Below are 20,082 nucleotides of genomic sequence, written 5' to 3'. Positions count from 1 at the left end.
TGCTAAAAGAAAACAGTAAACCATTAACAATAACACTTGCTTCCTCCCCTCCTCCAGCAGTAGTCTGTACCATGAACTTTTCACATTGCAGCCTGCACGTCAGGCAAGGAAGGCAGTGACCTGCAGCGGATGGACTCAGATCCATGTTCTCAGACTCTCCAAGTATAGCAGATGCTATTCTTGCTACTTTTTCTCTCTAGATATTATTTTAACATACTCAAAATATCTCCTGAGGAAAACATTCAACAGAAATGACAGTTTTTAACAGTTCAAAGCACAGCTGATCCTAACAGAATTTCATGAAGAAAATGTTGGGGGGTTTTGTTAAAAAGCTTTTCTTACAGAGTTTGAAAGGCCAGTTACAATGAAAAATGTGTTATTTCACATCATAAGAAGACCATACAAAGAATCTTGTACAGTGAAAGGTAAAAGGCATCCAACATGTATGTAATTTTATATGTACATATACATATATATGTATGGATCGATAGACTATTCCATACCTTGTGTATGTAGTATTTCTACTTAGATCATCAGAGATAGCACATTACTGGACATACACATCTGTAGACAGCACAGAGAGAATGGGGGAAGGGGCGATGAGAAAGAAACATGAGCACATACATACTGCTAGGGAGGAATGGAGCAATGAGGTTGCTTTAATACAAGCTCTGAGAAGATGAAGACTTAGGAGACAGTACCTCTGGCCCATCATTACAGCCAAGGAGAAAGGGACAGATGGGAGAAAAATATCTAGTGTGCAGAGAAAGAGGAGTGAAAACAGCAGGCAGTCAACACAAAGAAACAGTGATGCATTCATTAAAAATATTAACTGTAGAAGTTTGGGAATTTGTTATATTTTTACATTTGTTCATTTCTATCATCTGCCTCACTCCATGCCCTCACCCACTGCTGCCCCAGTACTACTGTAACTAAGAACAGAGATTCACAAGTTAACAGACTTGAACAGGACAGATCTAAACAATGTCTTGGTAGTCAACATTATTATAGATCATTCTGGCAGTGGGACAGATGCATCATGTTGCTTTTGCCTAGGGCAGCTTATAGCAGACTTTATAACAGAGCCATGTCTTGACTCCAGTCTGCTAAGGAGATTTTCTTTCTCCCATTATACTCACTAGCAGTATAAACCCAGTCATCACTTAGGAAACATGAAAGCAGCAGACAGAGGTTTTCCCAAAACCACAAACGTGGAAAACCCGTCATGGAATTACAACAATTCTTTGAACACCAGAAAGTTCTTAAAAATGAATTTATTTGCAGGACATTGCTGCATTTATATACATGGAAGAAGCCAAGAACACTATGAAAAGAACTACTTTAAAAGAATGCCCCAGACTGACTTTGCTTATATGCCTGAGGACTAGGATTTCATGCTTTGACAACTGAACTCCCAGATTTTCACTCACTCCAGTAAAACAGGTCTATGAGCTGGTGCCAGTGCATTGCTGTTCAAAATGCATCATCGACAGCAGATCTCAAATTGCTTCAAAGCCTCACATACTGGAGCACAAATAATTTTACCATCCAGATGTAGCTGAATTCTCAACCTGGCGCACTTGGTCTGCTTTTATAGCCAGAGATGTGTCACCAGACGAGAGCCACAGCTGACCACAAATACATTACTGATTCCCTGAACAGCATCAGCTGCCAAGTGTTAGACTAATTCATCATTAGCAAATAGTGAGATCTGGACTGAAGCTCAGTATAGCAGTCTGAGCATTTCCAGAGAACTAAACGATATTCACTCATTCCATACACAGAATCATCATTATTACAGATTAAAAGATGGTACTTTTAAAACCCAGCCTCACATGCCATGATGCACAATGAAAAAAGCAATGCACTTTTTTTTTATAACATATTGTAATGTATATGGCCTTAAAGACAGCATTATAGTAGAATATTCCATGTAGTTTGAGCCTTTTTAAAAGGCAATGAAGCCACGAGGTAGGCCTAGATGAAAAGCTCCCATCTCTGAAAGCAGCCATAATTAGAAGCATCAGCATTTAGCTGGAGTATTCCTGTATTTCATAACACAGCCAGGCAGAATGCTGTTGCTCTATCAGGCTTTATTTATTACACCATGGTGATCTCAGAAGGAATAGCATATTAGAAAACATGCTATCATTGACAAGGTACACGTTTCCTATTATTGTCATTTCAAACTATTGAAAGCAAAAGTTAGATGTCCTTTTTTGCTTTTTCAGAAGGATACATCAGGCATCTTTTTACAGGCAAACAATAAAAAAACCTGACCACCGACGCGTAACACAAGGAACATGCCTTACATGGACTGCACCCTTGAGCCTGCATTTCCTTGAGCTATAAAACTGATTAAAATAACTGATACTAAGGTCTTAAATAGTGCAACCATTCCCCCCCTCCCCCGAAGAAAAGTACTCCATCTGTTGGATTTAAGACACCGATTTATTATTAGAATTGTATGTTAAACTGGAGTCAGCCCCATGTATTTTGTATTCATCTTTATTTCCTTGAGCTTTATCTGCCTGGAAATCCCCTCTTTCTCTTTCATGTACATACATTTCCTCTTCACTCAAAAAACTTTAAAGTCAAACTTGTTTTCTGAATACTAAAACTTCTGAAATCTCACGGCTGACTGCTATGAGGGCTGGCAGGCTCTCAGCTCACACTGCAGCTTTTCCCACTGTCAGGGAACAACACATAACCATGCTTTCCTGCACACAGCAGCCTATTTTCAATCATTTCTGAAGCTTCTGCCATTCCATCAACACTGGGTGATAACATAAGCAGGTACACACACTTTCACAAGATCACTGCATAGGTCTGTCTAGCTTACTTTTGGAACCAGATCATTAAAAAAGGCCAAACCTGCAGAATGAAACTACACGAGGGGCACAACAGCAATGATCAAAACACCACCCTGTCTTGTGCAGTTTTTTCCAAGAACTTTTCTCCGTCCAAAAGGAAAGTATTTGTGTTAAGTTTGTACATAAAATAATTAGATTGTTACATCCCTCAGGTTGCGTGGAGGTTGTGTGGAGGAAGAATAGTCCATAGCAGGGCTGTCAAACCTGACTGAAGCTGTGGGCCAGCCCCTAGGCTCCTCTGCAGGCTAGTGGTGCTACCCTGCCAAGCCAGGTAGGAAAGCAGCAGCTCACACGACCAAATCAGCCCCACACAGGCAAATTCTGAGAAAGACTGTTAGTGGAGGGATCTGCCTTGATTATGTTCTTCAGCACAGGGGGTGGGGGAGATAAAAGCATTAAATAAATAAATAAATAAATAAAATAAAGGATGAGGTAAATTTTACCCCCCACACATAGGATTAGATTCAAATGGTTCTTGCACCTCAGTGTTATGTTAACACAGGCAAAAAAGCCTCAACTGGTTAAGATGCAGCTGTACATATTATTATAAACTCAGCATCTTCTATATGGCAAAAATATGGTGAAAATATATCTTAACACAGCCTCTGAAAAAGGTCCGAAAAGTAAAAGAGAAATGGTTAAGATTTAGTATATACTGGAAATAATGGAGGTACAAAGGAGCACTACACAGATTTAGGATTAATCAAATCTGCGCAGGGCCAGAGCAAACTGCAGCTGGGTCTACTTCAGTGCTAATGCTTACATTAACTTGCAGAGTGCTGGTTTTCACCACTGCAAAAGGAACACAGAGGCCACTGTGACCCCTTGATTCCCCTTTGGTCAAGGGAGTAGTTCAGGGCACTTCTCTGAACTAGAGAAAATAATCTGATCGAGACCCATTTTTTACCCATTTAATAACATTTCCTACAGCACTTTCAGGGTCAAATGGAATAAGTAAATTATTCCAACATATACTCACAAATTTTAAAAAATGTATTTTCTCTGGATAAGAACTGTTCTTATACTCAGAAGTGAATTTTACTTTCTGTTGCAGTGCTAACCAGTGAGACGATCCTGGCAGACTCTATACTCCTTCCTAGCCCAGATTACCTATCTGTAGAACACATATACTAGTGCCTTTGTGCTTTATGCATTGAAAACCACTAAAGGAAAACATTTTGTAAACTAAGTATAGAGTAATATATGATATTACTTTCATGGCAGTTAAATTTGATCTTTGAGAAAGAGAAAAACTAAGAATGAGGTCTGATTGGATAAATTCTAATTTACTGCTCTGATAAATTTTGTAGTCATTTAAGATCGGATTCAGTACTACATCAGTGCTGTAGGCACTGCATTCACAATTAATAATTTCCAGATACAAAAATGTAGCATAAATAAACTAAACAGATAAACATGTGCAAGAGAAGAACCACCCTCATTAGACAGTTAGAAAAACAAGGCACAGAGACTAAAAGCCTTGGCTAATGTTGCACAGGAACCCACGATAAGGTGGGAATTCACTCCACAACCCCAGAACTACAGTTCAGTGTCCCAGCCAAATGCTACTCTTTGCCAAACAGCAAGCTTCAATTTCTGCATGTGACACATAGCACGAGCAGAAACTGCAGGGACAGCTCCATCACAGCCTTGGGTCCCCATTCTGTTTTCACAGTTTGCCATCTCCACCAACTGCATTACTTTAAACACTTCTGAAGCAACACTGCAGACCAGATGAGTGTAATGATACATTCTTCTGGGTAGTAGAAAGAACCTTTTAAACCTGTTTTACCACTAAAGCCACATTTGTAGGCACCAGAGAGACAATTTAAAAGTTGGAGCCCATGAAATAGCTCCATAAAGATAATGTGCTTCATTAGTAAATGAAGCTCTACAGGACAACATCATTCAGCCAAAAAACCAGAAGCTGTGAATTAACATCAACATTTTTCTATTTTCCAAGATATTTATTATAATTAGTAACAATAGGAAAGCCATGATTGCAAGTTAAGCACCACATAGCCCGCATGAAGAAAGTATTGTGTGACTGAATCAAGGCAACACAAAACAACAGTTGGAAATTAAGTGCCTTGTGAAATTTACACCGTTTAAACTAATCAGTTCATTGTGTTAAGGGATTCATGATAACACCATCCACTTAGTGCCCTGGTAAGTGAGCTCTTCTCTAATCCTCCTCCTTTTTCACTAGCTAGCACTTTCTCCAGTTCTATGGCATCAAACTGGGATGTCACAAATAAACGACTGAGATCTAATTACAGAGGCAGAGCATGCCAGGAAAGAAGATGAGCAACATGGAAAAAAGACTCCCAGCATTACCAATCACAAAGAGGCACGTAAGGGAGAGCTGGATTGGCAGAGAGTGGGGCTAGTGGACATCACAAAGCTGCATGAAAAGCACAGCACATGCAGTTTTGCTAGATCTTCAGCCTTGAGACTTAAGAAGCCTTCACAAAAAATGTTTGAAAATCATTACGCCATCACATACACTGATGCTTTACCGTTAGTCTTCAGAGTGATGAAGAGTACTGCAGCACAATAAGTATCGTGAATAAATACAACAGAGTGAGGCCAGACAGCCCATTTAGCTCAGTCCACTTATCGGTTCAAAGACAGATTCTTAAAATTGCTCAACAGCCACAAAACAAACCGGATTTTCAAAGGCACCCAGATTCCTCTTAGTGACCACAGCAAAGAGGCTGTGTTTGCCAAAGGCAGGAGGAAGAGCTCCTGGGTGCTCCCCTCCTTTCAAAAATTCATCCTCAGGATTTAAAAGCCTAGATGAAAACTGAGAATTAACATCTTTCTTTTTCTTTTTTTCTTTTTCTTTTTTTTTTTTGAAACAATGTTTGGATGGTGGTTGATCCTGCAAAGATCTAACATCTACAGTGTCACAGAGGCACTTTTTGCTCTACAGAACCAAGAGCTTTTTGCTTTCTCTTAAACAACACCTGCTATACATACATGCATATATATAATAGATATACATAAATGCATACATTTTCACACTATTGCTGCCTGTTGAGCTAAAATTAGGTTTGTGGCACAGGCTGTCCTTCGTCCTATTCTGATCAGGTGCCACTGGTAGTTTGCATTTCACAAGTGAGAACATAGTGGATAATTATCACAGCTGCAGAATTCTTTCAGTGTCAGCTTCCCTATTTGTAACATTTCACTGTTAAGTGACAGGACAAAGATGCTCATCTCTCTGTGAGAAAACTGCTTGAAAGAGCATAAATGAAATCTCAGGCTATGGTAAAATAGTAGTAACTTCATTTTGCAGACAAGAGAAATATAAATTAGGAAAGGTGAAAAGTGGAAAAGCCATAGGTTTAATGGAGGGGGCACAAAACTGTAAGTTGAGAGACCCCTGTAATAGTTTTCATTTATTCACTTGGCACTAGCGTAAGTGATTAAATAACGTGAAAGACATAGAAGGATGAAGCCCAATGTAAAAATTGGCCTTTAAATTGTCCTTAGGATTTTGGGATTATCCTGAGACCTCTCTGAGAGCCCAGATATCTTCCCTTCTGCCATGATGAAGCAGTTACTGTTACTATATATTTATACAGCTTTTCCTTGCTTTTAAAATACCAGAGTAGGCTTTGCAGTGCTTTTTGAATTCCCAGGGCTTGCCCATACCAGAAGCTCATACAAAGTAACTAACCCACAGAAAATTCAAAGCCATCCTACAGCCTTCATGTAGGCTGAACTTACTGCTGCTCACACTTCAAAGGTAGAACCCATAAGCTATGAACTCCTGTGAAGGGAGTTTTTAGACTAAATCCTCGAATCTGCAGGAAATCAGGATAGATGATAATAAGGTACCTCTCACTTGCACCCATATACCTGGTGTGGTGAACTTCACCAGATGAGATATAAATTTATTCCAGTTAATAGCAACACTACTCCCCATTTAAGAGTTTGTGCATGAATGTATATGTTGAAAGGGCAAGAGGCTTAGATTACTATTTTATTTATAATTAGACTTAGTTTTATGGTGGAAGAAACTCTTGGATACCAACTTCAAAAAGCTGGGATGAAAATATGTAATCACTGTGTAAACTATTATTATTATTACTGTTAATTCCAAAGAAACCACTAGAATCACTTACAGCCCTCTACTACAGCACTTACTTCCTTGTTATTTCTTAGTACAAGTATTCATGACTGCCAATTTCCATGAGTAACGGCTACAGAATGAGCTCTGTAAGGGCTATCCACTGAACACTTTTACACCCCTCAGTTCACGACAGACATGGAGAAAGTGGAGAGGGTTCAAGGAGGACTGCTAGAGAACATGTTCTGTAAGGGCAGACTGAGGGAGCTTGGTGTGTTTAGTCTGGTAAAAAGGCGGCCAAGGAGGAATCTAATAGCTGCCTGCAGCTATCTGAAAGGCAGTTACAAAGATAGCAGAACACGGCTTTTCTCAGTCTTGCCAGGAGATATAGCAAGGGGCAACAGCCACATATTGCAGCTTGCAGAGTTCAAATTAGGTATTACAAATTGGGTATTATTAGGAATGTGATGCAGCACTGGAACAGCTGCCCAGAGAGGCATCTCTGTCCTTGGAGATTTTTAAAACTTGGCTCAACAAAGCCACTGCTGACCTGGTGTTGGCAATAACCCTGCTTCAAATGGAAGGTCAGACTAGATGATCTCCAACAAACACTTCCAATGAATGCTTCCATGATTCTAAAATGGTGCAGGTATTACACACTGAGAAAGACCAGAACTGCTGGTAGGAATCTCCCAAACGCCAAAGACCTACACACTTTCTCATTCCTTGCCTTTGTAAATGCCATGTCAAATCATTGCCTGTATCAGTGAGAGGGAGCCCATCGTGTCTGACAGTATGACAGCAGTACCAGACTCACCGTAACAAGCCTGCAGTTATTCAGGGCATCACAGGTTTCCGTGTGGAGTTCAGTCAATTAGAACTTTTATTTAAGTGTCTTGGGATCAAAAGGAAACATTTGTCACAGTGCACTTTTTTTTTTAATCTGAAAGCTACTCTTTTAAAATCTGAAAATATAAAGAGCACAACAGTCCTAAGCAGTCCTTTAGCCTTAAACATCAGCCATCAGTCACTTTTTAAAGTGATTCAATATAGCAAAAGCAGTTAGTTTAATGCATCACGGATGCACAAGTTGAATTTACAACACTAATACAATCTGCACCAAAAAAAACCAATCTGCCTCAGTCCAGTGTCTTGTCAGACAGGGAAATTCAATTCCTAATTAATTCATTTTCCTGTATTTGGTTGTAGAGAAAAAATGGTCTTGTGCTTAAAAGCATGAGAATACAAACAGCAGACCTGGACTTGAAGCTCAATTCTTCTGCGTTCAGCTCTGCTACAAGCTCCCCACGTAACATTTTGCAAGTCACTTAGACCAAACTTTGTGAAACAATCCACTAAAGCAAATGCATCAATTTCTGAGTATCCAACTCAATACCAAGGTTTACAATGGAGCTATTGCCAAAGTTTGTTGGAATGGGGGATGCTTGGACTCTGAATAATCAAGCTATCCGTCATACACCTACCTGATCATGCTACTTAGCAAGCTGGTTTGGACCAAAGCAGAATTCATTTCATTACTGTTTAGTAACCTATCAATAAAGCTACTCCTATGATAAGAAATAAAGTACAGCCTATAACATTGCTCCCTCCTAATGGCTGTTTAGAAACTCTGGCATTATCCCATTCTGAAAAGCAAGAAGATAAATGAGGCACCTAGAACTGTAATGAATTGTGACTTTTACTTTCAGCACACTCTGAATAATGAATTTTGTGGAGCTGCACTGGCTACAGCCAAAACGGCTGTATTTGTGTGGTCACTGATTAGATGAACTGATTTGTTATAGATGGCTAGGCTGTCTTATTGAGATAAACGCCTTTGCTAAGCATGGTCAGACTGCCTCAATTTATTTTTCCTGGGGTTGCTGTTACCCAGCTAAGAGCACAGACTGCTTTACCAGTGCATTTCTATACTTTATATTTTATACATTATTTTTATAATCTATTCTTTGTATTTTCAACCTGACCTTGGAATTCTTTGGGACTGTAAGCACTGTTTGATTCTATTATTAAAACCCATACTCATGAGGTCTTCTAGATTTTGTATTATAATTTCCCTTTTTAAATTTATAAAACAATAACATTTACTAAATGTAGGCTATAATACAAACTTTTGAAACTCTCAAAATGCATAATGGAAACCAGCGAAGGAAGAGAAGCAGATAGTCTCAAAGGCTTCTGAGCTCTGTGAAGTATTACTCGTGCAAACATGAAGTTATCCTGAGCAGTAGGAGCAATGAGAGGACAGAGAACGGGAAATATTGTCAGATCCCTATATGTGACACTAGCAGAATTGCAGAATATTGAAAGAATACAGTATTCACTATATAACTGTTACAAGGATTAAGATTATACTTCTAGTCCAAATGCTAAGGTAAATGCGGCTTCTTGCAGAAAACAACCATGATGACAAAAAGGGCTCCTCTCTGTCAAGCCTTCCAAAACGTCACCCTCCTCTCACAGTTAGACGAAGTCCTTTAACCGGTCTGTCTTAGTTCAAAAACCTGAGGAAATTTATAATTTAAAACTGTACTGTGGCAGCTCTGATAGGGGAACGTCACCCTACCCCAAAACTAGCAGACATGTCCTACGACCCAAAGAAAAAGGTCCTTGGGACAATCCTGAACTATTTTATACCTGTCAGAAATCACCAAGAAATGTGTAGAAGCTGTTTATCCTAAAGTTATCCTTTCATTGAAAAAATAAATCTTTCATTTTTGAAGGACTGTTGGTCATTTGTTTACTTCTCAAAGGAAAAGACCATTCATGCTGAACTCCCCATGGAGGTGATTTCAGGGTTTTACAGGGCCCTGCAGACCTGAGGGCTAATGTGGAAGGAAAGAATCTTCTGTTCTGTCTTGGCAAAGGTGAGAGATGGAAATCAGAGATAAAAATGTAGGAAAATGTGTGTACTGCACCTGTGGGAGGATCTGGGAAGAGGGTCAGGAGGAACTGCCACATACCACTGCCTGTTCTACCCCCTCAGTCTTTAACTCCCCTCTTCATGCACATACTTGAGCAAGCTCATGAGTTTGGGCTCAGATCTGCACCAGCCACAGCCACAGGAGCGGTGTTGGCTCACTGAGGGTTCACATCTGTTTTGAACAGATTGTGCAGAGATGGGAAGGGCTGCCACATCTCCCAGCAGCACAAGACAGCACCCAAAACTCCAAACACGCTGCTATCTGAATGCTTTCTGATGCAGTCACTGAGCCTATATCCCTGTCATAAGCCTCCTGCTTTCTCTCTTCTCCCCTGTACTGGAACCTGCATCGCCAGGAGGTGCATCCATAGAACACTCTCAGTGGAAACAAAGTATTTCAGCTGCCTTTTGCCAACTACTGAGAGGAGTGGTGTGAAAATTCAGTTGCCATTTTGCACTGTATGGTGGTCTGCCCCGAATGTCTCCTAATGTAAAAAGATTCTGCTGTCCTTATTAAGACAGAAAATGAGAGCTTATCTACCCCCAGAAGGCGTGTCTGTTCTCCACTGCCTTTAGAAGATGCCCACTGGAACTGAATTTCTAGAAGTGGCTGCTTTCCAGACAGAAACAGAGATACATAAGTCCTACTTCATGGCATGATGAGAAGATTATTCCTGTTGCTATCTTAAATCCAAAAATGTCCTCTTCCAATTATACTTCACTTTTCTAGGGAAGAGCTCTGTAGTTTGCAGAGAAACAACACTCACAGGTTATAACAGTGAGATGGATGAATCCAAGAACAGATCTGAGCAGAGTGGTTTGGAAATTAGTACTGTAGCATGTGCTGATGAACAGGCCTTGAGGAAGGAAAGTGGAACATAAGGAAGGAAATATCTGAATTACGAACACTGGCTAACGATCATGAAGCAGCATTAAAACCACTTCTGTTTACAATGCATGGAGAAGGTTCTGCAGTTTACCTGTGGCTATTCCTCAAAAAGCTTTTGTGAACCACTGATAAGAAAGAAAGATGATTTGCTACATACAGGCAAGGCACAAGCTTTCTGGCTCATCATGAGAGAGAAAAGGATTTCTTGTATTTGTGAGACAGAAAAGAACACCAATAACTGCAGCAGACCTTACTTAGGACATCACCTCTAGTCTATCACACTTTGGTCTCAGAAGTAATCCCAGATATGTAGACACAATTTTCTAAGGGGAAGAATCTTGGATGCCTTACAAGGTAAGGAAAAAACACAAGACTCTGAAATCACCAACTTTTCTCTTTGCACAACAGGCTACACAAAATCTCCAGATTGCTTGTTTTGTTGTGCCCCTGCCCTTTCATTCCTCCAAATTTTTCACAGGTATTAGGACCACAAATCCAAATTAGCATTACTGAAGCTGACTCGCATACTGCCAAACAATAACGTGCTACAAGAGAGGTTATGTTTGTTGACAGGTTGATGGTAAATGGGACCACAGTGGCATTGAGTCCATACTTCCACTAGGGTGACGTTGCTGCAGCTCACTCCCAAGTGACTGTTGCCACAGATCACATTTGTGCAGTAAATGAAAGCTTAGCTCAAAGTGGCATTACCAAGAATTTTTTGCTGCATTACATTATATCCCCCAAGGTGCAGGAGGACATTAGTTGCAAATTTTATGAGTAGCATGCATTAGAAAAATGAAGCCATTAAATTCACATAAGCTTTTCAATTTTTCATGTTACATTATTCTAGAAATGGTTTCTGTACCATGGGCATGCTCCAGTTACCACAACAGCAAAGCCTGACTCTCTTCCTATTTAAGTATTCTCCTAGTGTCTTAGGCTCCCCCCTTCCCTTTGTTTCAAAATATCCTCACTGTAGGTCCTTATGGCTCAGGCTGATTTTATTAAAGAGACACAAGTGGCCCTGACTGAGAGCAGTTTCACCAAGAAAACTATATGCTTGCTATTTTCTGTTAGTTGCATCTTATTTTGTACCTTGGGCTTTCTGATTTTGCCTTAATATTTTTCAGCTTGTATTTCTTTTCCCTGCCTTTGTACTTGAATACTGGCATCTAAGATGCCTTTTAGACCTATCTATTATCCTCCTTCATTGTCCTTTCTATGAACTTGTTACAGACAATCCTACCCGCTAGTTTTAGACCTTGTCCACACTGATTTATATTTGTTTCTGGACTTCTAGCACTCCCACCACTCCTCCTGATTGTAATTTAAAGCCTTTAAGACTGTCGTTTTCTTCTTTTGGCTGGAAAACCCCGTCTAGCACAGTCCTTCCGCCAGGCAGAGGGAAGATTCTAATTTTTTGCTATTTCTGTTGGTTCAAGTGCCCTTTCAGGCAATTTCCAAGATCCTGAGAAACATGTTCCACAGCTTTCTAAGACAGGCACAGCTCTTTCTACCTATTCTTACCTAGAATGCTACAAAAACCTCCTATTTTACTTGCTTAGCAAAATAAAAAGAAAACCTCCAAATATTCCAACTTGTGCCACAGAATTGGACAAACAGAAATGTACAGAACTGGATTAGCAGATGGCTTTGTCAACTGCCTCTGCTTTCACTTGAACATGGCTGGGTAATTAAAATGCGTAAACCAAGATCAATTAGTACACGTTTCCCACTGTGCTGAGTTCCCACTCTGTAATCTTCACCCCTCAATTAGTTATCCTTTCCTAATTAAACATAGCTACAAGATGCAGAATCCTCCCTATCATATCACTTAATAAACATTTTAATCCTTATGATTAAAAAGATATTAATATCACAAAAGTGAAAGCATGGACTCAAGAGAACCCCAGAAGCTACAAATAATCAGGATGGTTGATGCATTAACGCACTTCTGCTTCATCTGCCTCCACTAACAAGTACAGTTTCAAAGAAATCACCAGCTTCCCAGTGCTGCTTATGCCTGAACATCCATTGCCTTTTTATGTAGTTTATAGCAGAAGTCTGTTACACTGTGCCTAGACAAATAAATTTCAGTTGTGTGTATTTTATGTACCAAAGATAATACTTAGAAAGGAGTTAAGCGTAGCTCAGCTTCACAGATATCGATCTGGTTAAGTCTCTCTAGTCATCTTTTTAAAAACCAAACACATTTCACATCATGTTTTTATTAGCAAGGAATTTTATGTGTCATCACATTACTCTCTCACCAAATGCGTTCACTTTTCTCCGAAGGTTTCTACAGAGCAGGCTAGTACTGATCAATGTAATGTAACCGTGGAACACAACGTGTTAAATAATTCTCATCATGCACATTCAATGATGAAACTGATGTGAAAACATTAATAAATATTCAGCATAAGAGCTGGTTAAAGAAAGCCTCTGGAATTTCAGGCTCACTGGACCTAGACTGCCTCTCTATTTATACGAGCTTAACATGCGAATGATTTTATTTGCTATTTGTAATTGAAAGATAAATCTACTTCAGAGCTCTAGAACTCCATTTCAAAATCAACAGTTCATATGAAAAAGAAAAAGAACTCTCGATATCTCTAAGTAGACCAGCTGACTGATGTTTGTAAGCCTACAGAACATTTGGGGAAAGCTTAGAAAAATGCACTATCCTTCCCTTTCCTTTGCTCTGCCTTGAGTGCATTTGGTGTGCCATGTTTTACTTTCTTATTTTATAGCTTCTGCATTCACATACTCCTGTCACACTCCTAACTCTTCCTTAAAACCTTATTCCTATTGGCATGTTCACAGAATTCCAGCCTGCAGATTCTGCTCTGCACTTACTGTGCCCAAAGAATGTGTATTAAAAGATGAGCTGGAAAAATGCCTTTACTAAAAAGAAACACTCTGCCAAGAATATTGGATGCTGTGTTCCTCTAATAAACAATCTACAGTGCCTGAATTTCATTTGGGTAAAGGATTAAAAGTGGTGCTCATAGTAATATATCAAGACAGCAAAGTGCTGTTAAGACTGAACCAACTATTCATGCCTACCTAGATTCAATGGATTTCTACACAAATCATCTTGAATACTTTTAGAGTTTCACCTTTCCATTAGAAGACACACTTTTTTTTTTTGTCATCAGTAATACAAGACTAAGAAAACACTGAATCTTCTTGTGTCAGTAGGACCTCAGATGACACAGAGGTGGGATCCTGGTTTTGTGTCCATGTTAACACACCATTCTGATGAGGCAGTAAGTGCCAGGCCATGTTCACGAGCAAGAAGTGGCTTGCCTCCACACCTAAGCCATCTTTTCACGTTGGGGTCTAAACCTCAGGGCCAGTGCAGGTAGTTGCATTTGCCTGCTTCTGCAAGGACAAGAATAAGGGCAGGTCCCACCCAAATGAGCAGGATGGAGTCCTACTACATGTTGTCCCACCAGACCATGCTGCCAAGGTCTCCAAAATAAGAAAATACATCAACAATTTGAATTTATTACTCACGATGCGAGTTCTTCATGAGAATGGGATTCCTTCTAATACTGGTAAATGCAGCACTTCTGACAACTACACCAAAGCAAAAAAATTTAAACAGAACAACTAGGACACGGAAACAAGAAAAGTTAACGCTATTTATGATGCCTTATATTTTACTGGTGGGGACAATGGCAAACCTGACTAACGCATCCCAAGAGTCATTATTCAGGATGTAACGAACACAGATGCAGTGCACACTTATCCCAGCAGACATGCTTTGAGAAAGGAAACTTAAGCCAAAGTGGGTCTTACAGAGATGATACTCTGCTCTTGCCACAGAGCTCACTCCAAGTGTGACCAGACCCCAACAAGTGTCACACAGCTTTAGAACTATCTCTGGACACATAGAAATTAAGCATGAGGGACAGGAAGAAGCATCTGTGAACTGTTATTCAGGAACAGAGCAATTTTGATTCAGCAAAGTGAAGCTGTAAAGACATGCGGCTCTACAGCCTACCAGACTTAGTCCCTCGGGAGGGCCCAGAGAGCAAGGCAAATGAGAATAAACAAACACCTGCTTCAAAGAGGTAATGACTCAAGTATAAAAAGAGTTAAGGATACAAAAAGCACAATAGATGAATACAGATGGGGCAGGCAGAGTAACAGCAAGAAGCAATGAGGAGCAGTTTTCACATATCAGTAGGTTAATCACAGTCAAGTTTTTGTATGCATGAATAAAACAGCATTTTAGAGGGGGTTTCAGAGGAGGAAAATGAGTTTGCATTACAGATGTTCATGTCCAGGACATGCAGCTTATGTCTGAGATGACACAAATGAAGGAGTCAAATGTAGGTTGATTCCCTGTCAAATGTGAGGCCACAAAACCCTTTAGCGGCAATATTCTGAAGAGATAGAGAACAGGCCAGATGACAGTTGCCAAAGCCAAGGAAATGATGTTGCAGTAACCAAGATGCAAAATCAGTTACAGCTTTGATGAAAGCTCAGCAGTATGTACAGACAGGAAAAGCTATCATGCAGATAGCATTAGCAGGATTTTGATAGGCTGGATGGAAAGAGAGAAGAACTGTGAGCTGAAGGGAACACTCAGATTACTCATTCAAATGAGAAAGCAGCACAGCAGCTGGAAGGGGGTGTCACAGGAGCCCTGGGGCAGATTAAGAGTTCCAGGTTAGCAATGTTTTGTTTAAGGCAAAACAGAAATGAGGGCATGTCAGAGATGCACTGAGATTGTAGGCTGTACAAAAGCTGATGGATGTTGAGTGCAGAAGCAGACCTACAACACTACTTACTTGACTTTATTAATTCCATGCAATATTTAGCTTTGCCTAGACAACTACTTAACCATTCCAGAAAGGCAAGTCTTTACATTGTGAACCACTGACCAAAGCCGTTAGTATTTTTGTTCTCTTAGAGCCATGTCACTTGCCACAGATTTCTACAGCTCATTAACATTTCCCACTAGTTAAATCTCAGCTTAGACTAGTGGTTGTACTTCGGTGTGTTACCAGTAACAAAATTTCTACTGCTCCCTTTTCACACTTTTCTCTACTCGATGCCCCGATTACTCTTACGACAAGCTCTCATTTTCAGGATGCTAGCATGTTCCAATAGCTAGAAAAAAGAGCTGCAACTTCTGATCCATCTGTACATATTGGTTTGACAAATGTGTTGGATCCAGCAACAGGAATATGAAAGACTGAATGGCAATGCAGAATTCTCAGTTTTCTGCACTTCTTTCTTCATCCCCATTACTTTACAAAAAATCAACCGTGTGTCAAGTAAACATCAATTATTCCCCTAAACTCATGTTTTCCTGCAATTGATCACACACCCTGAGTTAAAAGCCTTGTCAGTCCTTGCTGTTTATCAAGCTTGCCGATAAAAATACACAATCACAGACACAACCACAGACACAGACACTAATTAACAACATTCCATTGTGCCACAAATGAGAAATGCCAAGAGATCTACCTTACCCTGCCCTGCTCCTTACACAGCTCCCAGTACACGAGCACACATGCACACAGACAGCAGGCAGACAACAATATACAAAGATAATGAATGGGTCTCTAGTGTTTCAGATTTACCTACAACCGTGTCCTTCCATCAGAACTTTAAGAGTGTTTTGCTTCTGGCACTAGCATTAGCAATCCCACAATAAAGACTGTTAAGAAAAATGTTGCTCAACATTAGAGATAGTTAGAAACAGAGTTAGAAAAATCTGGGTGCTTCCCAGGAGCACTCTGCAAATTACTCATTAACTACTAGATATTTTATAAACTGTGCATCACAGAGCTGCTGCCAATGGGTTATGCAAGTCTCTGACCAAAAATAAAAAAAAAAAAAAACAAAACAGAAAATGAATATCCTGATGAAAAGAAGAATGTGTACATCTCGTGTATTAAAGACGCAAACTGAATTTGAAATAAAGGACATGCATATGGAAAGTGCATATGGAATATTTGGGGGGCATTTGGGGGGAAAGAGTTAAATGCAGATAAGCCTCTTACTGGTGAAAATAACATTTGAATTTAATTTTATATCCAGACTATCCGGTTCACAGTCCTTTCATTCCTACTGTGGGAAAATGGGAACTGGAAAATAAGTCCCACCGAGGAGGCTCTTTGCTTTCCCTCCTCTTCCTTTTTTTTTTTTTTCTTTAAAAGTCTGTGATGACCTAAAGAAAGTAACAAAACAAAACTGTACCCAGTATGTTAAAATCAGCTTTCCCTTGGGTCTCAAAACTGCATCTGTTCCATGTGCACTGAATTCAGCAGGAATACAGTGTACAAGATGACTAAAACATCAGAATCTGCAGTGAAGGAGACCAATATATAAAAGTAAATAGAAAGAAAAAGGCATTTAAGAGGTGAATGCGTATGACTTAAAGCTACTGCTTTGTAGAGTTAACACCTCTTTAAATGTTTCTAGTCTCACTCTTTTCTAGACCATTTTTATACAGTTTATACCACAGCTAATTGCCCCAAATACAGTTTATCATCTAGTCTATCAACTAGGGCTTTAAAGGGGCAATTCTATGTTCAGCCTGTAATCTTACCTTGTAGGCAGCTTGTCTCATAAACTGCTTTGCAGGCTGCTTCCAAATAGCAGGCACTGTAATGACCCATCTTACTTCAGTGTTTTCAAAGTCTGAGCCTCCTTGGTCACTGAGCTCCTAAATAAAAGGAAAATAGAAGTGAATGCAAAATGATGAGTGTCAACTTTATAAGAAAACATTATTTCCTGCTAGCTCTAGTAACAGTAACTTTCTCTTTTCAATTTTTTTCCTGTTACATCTATGCTACAAATCAGAATTATTGCCAACCTGTCAAGAATGCTTTACTGTGCCAAAAGCTGGGATTAGGGTTGATGCCTTCTCAAGGAGGCCTATAGAAAAGTTTACTGCTTAACATTTAAGTAGAAAAGTTAGTTTTTCCAAAAGCAGCTCATTCACTGCTGAATATTACAGAATGTTTATGTACATTCTTAGTCACAGTGTGGGATTTGCTGTTAGCTTGAAGAATTCACACTTGCATCTTGATTAATACCCAGAAAAATATTTGAGGTATCACTGATGAACATTATGTTTTACAATCTGGATTTTTTCAATAACTTCTTTATACACAACTCACCTTTAAATCAAATTTTTACAACTCTGTTAACAAGGGAAAAGTTACAGTTAAACCCTTTAAAAAAATTGACTGATTGCTCCTTGAAAATTTTGCTTTAAGCTAACATTCAAGTCTAGTTTAGTACTTTTATTGTCCTTTTTTTTCCATTAAAAAGAGGAAAGTCTGTATTGCATTTGCAAATTAGGTGATATACTGACATGTTTTGGGAAAGGTTCCAAGTAAAATGTCATTACCATATGTCCTATCTAAATCTCCATTCAAACAGGGAAAGGTTCAGAAAGGTGAACAAAGGGCCTTTAGAATGTAAAAAAAAAGTTTCTGCATGTGCTGTGCCAAGGTGTTGTGTTTGTTTAGCTATGCTGCAGTTTAAAACTCCATGCTAGAAAAGTAGTACCTTTATACTGCACAGGGCACTAGAAACGGACAGATTATAGTGGAAAGTAACAGTTCATTTACATCGCTTGTCTAATTAGTTTCAGCATGCACTCACAAATCACAAGGATTTATTTATTAACATCAAGAAAGGATGCAGCCCTGAAGAGGCAGCACAGCAAGTATATGGGATTGTACCCAACAGCATTCATATTCACTAAGAATTTCGCCAGGCTATGCACGGGTTCAAGTCTGTGACTCCACAATCAACCCCAAAATCTAGTTAAGTAAGTCTTTGACAAGATGAGGATTGTTTCTCTATAGCCATAAAGAATACAGTGAGATCTCATAGAGAATAAATTAAACCCATTCAAAAAAGTACATTAGTTTTTAACAACAAGGCTGTTTTAAACAATGCTTATTTGGATGAATATTCTCATCTGACCCAGCAACTGCTATGCTTACTTTGACTTTATAGAGGCACATTTGAAGCCAATGTGTACTTAATTTACATTTGACTGTTTACATGAGATTTTAAATCTCAAAAACTGTTTAATGGGGACATGTATTTCACAGGAGAATGTGAAAAAAAAATCGTGTGACCCAAGAATAATATTACAAGAAATTAGTATTGCAACATTTCAAATGGGAAATGGAAAATAAAATGCATTTTCCTTACCAACACCAGCCACAGTTGAAAGAAAAGAAAAAAAAGATAGAAAAAAAAAAAGGCAACATAAATGGAAGCAGTCCATACAGCAGAACACAGTATGAATTTACAAATTAAACCCCTGACAGATGTCTGTCTTACTTTTTGTTCTCCTCAATGCTTGTTAGATTTTCTGCATAAACATGCATTCAGGATCAGGGCAACCAAATAACACAGATGACACCAAGTTGGGCAGTGTTGATCTGCTCGAGGGTACGAAGGGTCTACAGAGGGATCTGGACAGGCTGGATCAATGGCCTGAGGCCAGTTGTATGAGGTTCAACAAGGCTGAGTGCTGGGTCCTGCACCTGGGTCACAACAACCCCATGCAACCCTCCAGGCTTGGGGAAGAGTGGCTGGAAAGCTGCCCGGCGGAAAAGGACCTGGGGGTGTTGGTTGATAGCCGGCTGGATATGAGCCGGCCGTGTGCCCGGGTGGCCAAGAAGGCCAACGGCATCAGAAACACTGTGGCCAGCAGGAGCAGCGAAGTGATCGTCCCCGTGTACTCGGCACTGGTGAGGCCGCACAACGAATACTGTGTTCAGTTTTGGGCCCCTCACTACAAGAAAGACATGGAGGTGCTGCAGTGTGTCCAGAGAAGGGCACCGAAGCTGGTGAAGGGCCTGGAGCACAAGTCCTGTGAGGAGCAGCTGAGGGAACTGGGGTTGTTTAGCCAGGAGAAAAGGAGGCTGAGGGGAGACCTTATCGCTCTCTACAACTACCTGAAAGGAGGTTGTAGTGAGGAGGATGTCAGTGTCTTCTCCTAAGTAACAAGCAATAGGACAAGAGGAAATGGCCTCAAGTTGCAGCAGGGGAGGTTTAGATTGGATATTAGGAAAAATTTCTTCACCAAAAGGGTTATCAAGCATTGGAACAGGCTGCCCAGGGAAGTACTTGAGTCACCATCCCTGGAGGTATTTAAAAGATGTGTGGATGTGGCACTTAGGTACATGGTTTAGTGGTGGACTTGGTAGTGTTAGGTTAACAGTTGCACAAAATGATCTCAAAGGTCTTTTCCAACCTAAACGATTCTACAGTTCTATCTCACAGCACAGCGACATGAAATTCACCC

At 39.8% G+C, this 20,082-nt stretch overlaps 1 protein-coding gene across 1 annotated transcript in view; it reads right to left on the bottom strand.

Annotated features, from left to right (window-relative positions):
• The window catches only part of HSPA12A (heat shock 70kDa protein 12A), a 44,894-nt gene that overhangs the window by 12,010 nt on the left and 12,802 nt on the right, over nucleotides 1–20,082 (bottom strand). The window contains exon 6 of the mRNA XM_010564709.1: nucleotides 17,356–17,472. Coding sequence (XP_010563011.1) covers nucleotides 17,356–17,472 — 117 coding nt within the window. The remainder of the gene's footprint in view (nucleotides 1–17,355; nucleotides 17,473–20,082) is intronic.

Source organism: Haliaeetus leucocephalus, unplaced genomic scaffold (assembly GCF_000737465.1).
Source record: "Haliaeetus leucocephalus isolate CR32 unplaced genomic scaffold, Haliaeetus_leucocephalus-4.0 Scaffold184, whole genome shotgun sequence".
Classification (NCBI taxonomy): Eukaryota; Metazoa; Chordata; class Aves; order Accipitriformes; family Accipitridae; genus Haliaeetus; species Haliaeetus leucocephalus.
Note: the sequence above shows the minus strand (reverse complement) of the source record. Positions and strands in the feature narration are given on the sequence as shown.